At 64.0% G+C, this 5,000-nt stretch overlaps 1 protein-coding gene across 1 annotated transcript in view; it reads right to left on the bottom strand.

Moving 5' to 3' along the window:
• Positions 1-4,195, bottom strand: part of UNCX (UNC homeobox) — a 4,541-nt gene extending 346 nt beyond the window's left edge. The window contains exons 1-3 of the mRNA XM_059155330.1: positions 3,621-4,195; positions 3,211-3,386; positions 1-1,164 (exon numbers count right to left, since the gene is read on the bottom strand). The exon at positions 1-1,164 is cut by the window's left edge and continues 346 nt beyond it. Of these exons, the coding sequence (XP_059011313.1) occupies positions 25-1,164; positions 3,211-3,386; positions 3,621-3,906 (1,602 nt within the window). The 5' untranslated portion in view covers positions 3,907-4,195 and the 3' untranslated portion in view covers positions 1-24. The remainder of the gene's footprint in view (positions 1,165-3,210; positions 3,387-3,620) is intronic.
• Between the last annotated feature and the right edge of the window lie 805 nt (positions 4,196-5,000).

The following is a 5,000-nucleotide window of genomic DNA, read 5'->3' as shown; positions in this document are numbered from 1 at the left end:
CGCCTCTCTCGGCCCCGTCACCCCTCAGTCCATGTCCACCTCTTCGCCATCCGGCGCGCTGGGTCCGGGCTCGGCGCTTGGCTCTGGGGCCCCGCACAAAGCCGGCTCCCCAGCGGGGCTGGGAGCCCGCGGGCCCGGCGCAGGAGACGGCGCAAGAGGGAGCGGCAGTGTGGCCGCTGGGCAGGCGGCCCCCGAATCCGCGCAATCCTCGCCGCCGCCCTCGGCCGCAGCCACGGCCGCGTCCCGGAAGGGCGCCGGGGTCGGGGCCCCCGGGGAGGCGACGGCGTCAGGGCTGCGGCGCGCGAAGGCCGAGTCCGGAGCACCTCCGGGCCCCGGAAAGGCCCCGAAGCTGGCCTGAGCGGGAGGCGCGGGCGGCGCGGCGGGTGCGGGCGGCGCGTCCTTGGGCGCGGGCTCCGGACCCGCTGCGCCCTTAAGCGCGGCCTGCGGCACCAGGAAGCCAAGCGGCTGCGTGATGGGGTAGAGCAGGAAGTGGCCCTTGCCAATGAGGGTCCGCGGCGCGCATGGCAGCCCGGGCGCGAAGTCCAGCCCGGCGGCCGCGGCGGCGTTAGCTGGGGCGGCTTTCCGGCGCGGCGGCGAGTCGGACAGCAGGCTCTCCACGCTGAACGGGCTGGCCTTCGGCAGGCCGGCGGCGCCACGTTCCACCGCCGCCCCGGGCGCACACGGGGCCGCGTCCTTGTCCGCTGGGCGGCCTAGCCGCAGTTGCGGGCCGGCGCCACTTCTTTGGCTCGGGTAAAAGGCGGGATCGCAGGTGCCGGGCGCGGGCGGTTCACCGGGAGGTGCGGGCGCGGAACCGGCGGCGCCGGCGGCGTGCGCGCTAGGGCCCTTGGCTGCTGCGGCCGGCGGCGGCGGCTCCGGCGGCTCCGGGGACAGACCGCCGCCGCCGCTGTCGCTGTCGGAGCTGGGTGCGCTGTGCAGGGACAAGCCTCCTGGGGAGTGCAGGTGGCGGCTCTGACTCTTCAGCAGCTTCTTCTCATGCTTGCGCTTCTTTTTCTCCATCTTCTCCAGTTCTTTGCGCGCGATCTCCTCTGGGTCCATTGGCTCGCCACTGCACGTGGTCGGGTGTGAGTTGTGAGCCGGCCGCCCCGGGCCCTTCTTCGTGTTCTCCTTCTTCCTCCACTTGGCCCGGCGGTTTTGGAACCAGACCTAGAGCAGCCGGATAGGGGAAAGGAAGGGACAATCAGGCGGCGGGCTTGCCGCTGGGGCTTCGGGCCTCCCCACTCCCCCCAGACAGGCCTGTACAACCTAGGCTCCGGCCAGGGGGCGGGAGCTAAGGCAAGCGGCCTGGCCGGCCCTGAGCTGGGTGTCGGTACTCAAGCTGCAGGTTCCAAAGAGCATCTTTTCCACCCAGAAGAAGGTAGATGGGGCCTCTCGGCCAGCTTCCCACTTTGGCTTCTCACCTCAAGGAACTGGGAGCTGCCCCTTCGTTGGGCACGGCGGGTCTGGCCCCCTGAGGGCATCTGGTTCCTGGTCGGGAGTCAAGCAGGGAGCACGGCCCCTCCTCGCCCCTCTTGGCTTCTCACAGCTCCTGTTCTAAGCCGCCTGCCTGGCCTGAGGACCACCAGTGGCTGGGCTCAGCTGCCCTCCACATCTGTCTTCGGCCCCCTGGAGACTGAGTCAAAGGCCAGATTTGGGGGTTTCCCATGAAGGGAAATCTAGGTGCTTCTTCTTCTAGAAGGTCCTGGTAAACCAAACTTAGGGGGAGGGTTTCCAGTAGCCTGCCCCCCAACAAATTCACACATGTCCTTCTTTCTGGGGGCTCCAGGACAAGGCACCAACACAGCCCCTGAAACCAGTTGTTCTTGGCCTAGGCCCGGGGGGAAGGCAGACAGGAAAACAAGAGGCCAGTTGCCAGGCGGTGCAGAGGAGGCCTGGGCCCATCCAGCCTCTTCTACCCTCCCTGCAGGCCTTGTCCTGGGGAACAGCAGCGCTGGACACTGGCTCCCCCACTGCACACACACAGTCAAATTCCTGCTGGGCCTCAGGCACAACACCCTCCCCAAGAGATCACGGTAATTCGAATTCTTTGTTGTGGCCACGGAGAGACCCGGCACAATAGCAGGCCTGGCCTGGTCACAGGGAGCCTTGCTGGTGCCAAGGTGCAGGTTTTAAGCTGTGACCTCTCCAAGGCTGTAACTGCTTCTTCCTTCCTTCTTTCAAATACTTCTTTTTTTGGTGCCAATTCCACGCTCACTTGTCACCAAGAAATGCTCATTATTGTACAGGGGAGAAACGAAGAGGTCTTCGCTTAAGACAGTGACACAAATTGGACGAAAGGATTTACAAACAGAAGAGGTCATGGAGGGCAGTGCAAGCACAGGTCGAGAACACCTTTTTAGACAAAGCTATTGGTGCTAAACAGACATCTTGCTGGTCTCTGCCTCAAAGCCCTGCACCCATAGCTGCGGCCGCACACCCGACTCACCACCACACTGGCCCCAGAAAAGGATTTCTGGACTTCAGGGAAACATCCGATTATGCACAATTTGTCTTGAATTTTTAATCCACCAAATAGACGCTGTATTTTTTAAAAGCATAACGCCGGCAGTCTTCGAATGAAATCAAAGTGTGCAGGGTGGGGTGGGGGAAATATAACCGAGAGTATTAGAGATTCAGACACCTCCCCACCATGTGTTAACTGTGTAAGTTTCCACCTCCCCTTCCTCAGCTAACCTTCTGCAAAGTGAAGAATAAATAGAGGTCTCCATCTGAGTATTTTAGAGGCGAGAGGTAAACAAACAGACGCGTTTGCTCCAGGCTGGTGACGGAGACACGGAGACCCGGAGACCCAGGGCAAGGGCCAGGAGGCTCAGGGTCTACCTGCTCCGGGTCTCTTCCAGATCCCAGACGGGCTGGCTCCCCCACTACCACCACCCCCCTCCTCCCCGCTTCTCCCGCCCAGTCTTCTGAGACCTCATTTCCAGCCCTGTCCCGAAACCCCACCAGGAAGCTCCCGGTTCCGACGCAGCGCTGTCCTGACTACTTCGGGGTCATCGTCGGCCCTCCCAAGCCTCCTGGGGCTTTCTCCCCGAGAGGCGCCGAGCCCCGGAACATCACCACCACCTCCGGCCAGGCGAGCGCTAGGGGGTCTTGGAAGCGGGGCCGCGGTCCCCCACCTAGAACAAAGACGGGGCCGGCCCGGCTGACTTCGTGGCGGGATGCTGGCTCCTGGGAGAAACGGCGGGTCTTTACCTGCACTCGAGATTCGACCAGATCCAGGCGCAGCGCCAGCGCCTCGCGCATGAACACGTCGGGATAGTGGCTCTCGTTGAACGCCTTCTCCAGCTCTTCCAGCTGCCAGCCCGTGAAGTTGGTGCGGGTACGCCGCCGCTTACAGCCCGGGCTCTCCTTGTCCGGGTCCCCCGAGTCTGCGGGCACGCAGAGGACGCCGCAGGGCTCAGCCAGGGCCCAGGCCACATCCACCCCCTCTGTACCTGTCGGCCGCCTGGATCTGGGGACCCTGCGCCGGAGCGACAGACCGAGAGTGCCCCCGAGCCTCAGCAGCCTGCACATGCTCTACAGCCGCCCGCGACCCAACTCCTGCGCCCGACAAGGGTGCCCTGCTCCCCCCACCCCGTACCCTCTCCGCCCGCCGCACCTACCTGACAGCTTGAAGGGCTGACTGTCGCCTCCCACCCCGCAGGCGGCCGGCAGCAGCGGCGTGGGGTTGACCACCGAGGCGGCGGCGGCAGCGCACGAGCCGCTGAGCAGGCCGTCGATGGAGAAGGGCACCGAGGCGGCGGCAGCGGCGGCGGCGGCCGACTGCAGCTGGTGGCCGGCCAGCTCGTACACGTGGTGGTGGCCCAGCGGGTAGGGAAAGCCCACCACGCCGCCCAACGAGCCCCCGAACTGGGCATGCGGGTGCTCCAGGAGGCGGCCGTCCATCATCTCGCGCGGGGGGCCGGCGGGGCCGGCGGCGGGGCGCGGGGGCGCGGGCCGGGGCCGGGGCGGGCCAGCGGCGGGAGGCGCGGACGGCGGCGGCGGCGGAGACAGGGACCCGGAGCCCTACACATGCTTCGCCCGCACTCCGGCGCTTTACTTTATCAACATCAAGCTCCCGATAATTAGCCGCGGCCCGGGGAATTTGGGACCAATAAGAAGCGCTAATCGGCTCTGACGTCAGAGGCGTGCTGGGTGCAAGGAAACGTTTTCCATATCGATTGCTAATTATACCTGACATGCACCTCAATAAACAGTATCAGGAACTGTCACAACAAGGGGGGGGCAGCAGAGAGGGAGGGGCGCGGCTCGGCGCTGGGCGGGCGCCGGCTCCGGGAGCGGTCCAGGCAGGGGTTCCCGGCCAGCCCCCCACTCCAATCCCCGCTGGCCGGACGGAGCCCGCGCCTCCCCCGCCGCGGGCTCCCCGCCCCTCTGCAAATCACTAATAGATTTCCCTTTAAAACATTCACCGGCGTGTTGTGGGGATTTTTCACCAGAAATGCTGTACTCTCTGAACCTTTAAAGTGATGTTGCTCCAATTACAGAGAGACATTGAGCGGCAAATAGACTGATCCAATAATAGGAGATTCATCATCCGCTCTTTCCGAAACTGTCACATTGAATTTAAAACTACAAGGGCTTCTCATCTCCTCTCCGGCTCCAGGCGGCGGGGGAGAGGAGGAAGGAAAGGGAGGAGGAAGAGGAAGAAGCGGAGGGGGCAGAGGGAGGAGGCGACTCCAAAAGAGAATGACACCCATAGAATGTAGCACCCTGTCAATAAAAAGGCATAATTAACGCCCTTTCTGACTGGCCGCTGCCCCGGCTCTAGAAACAGAGGTGGGGGGCGGCTGTGGAGACACCCTGACACCCCCATCCGCCCCCCAATTCTGTAGAACCAGAGCACAGGGCTGGGGAGGAGAGGTGGAAGGATGGGAAAACTAACTTTAGGGTGGCGGCCCATCAGGCCCCAGGGAGGGAAATAAAAAAAGAAGCACTTCTGTCTGCGACTCGGCCTCTGAAGAACAGGGCCCAGGTACTCAAAC

This window comes from Mustela lutreola, chromosome 17, assembly GCF_030435805.1.
Source record: "Mustela lutreola isolate mMusLut2 chromosome 17, mMusLut2.pri, whole genome shotgun sequence".
Lineage (NCBI taxonomy): Eukaryota > Metazoa > Chordata > Mammalia > Carnivora > Mustelidae > Mustela > Mustela lutreola.
Note: the sequence above shows the minus strand (reverse complement) of the source record. Positions and strands in the feature narration are given on the sequence as shown.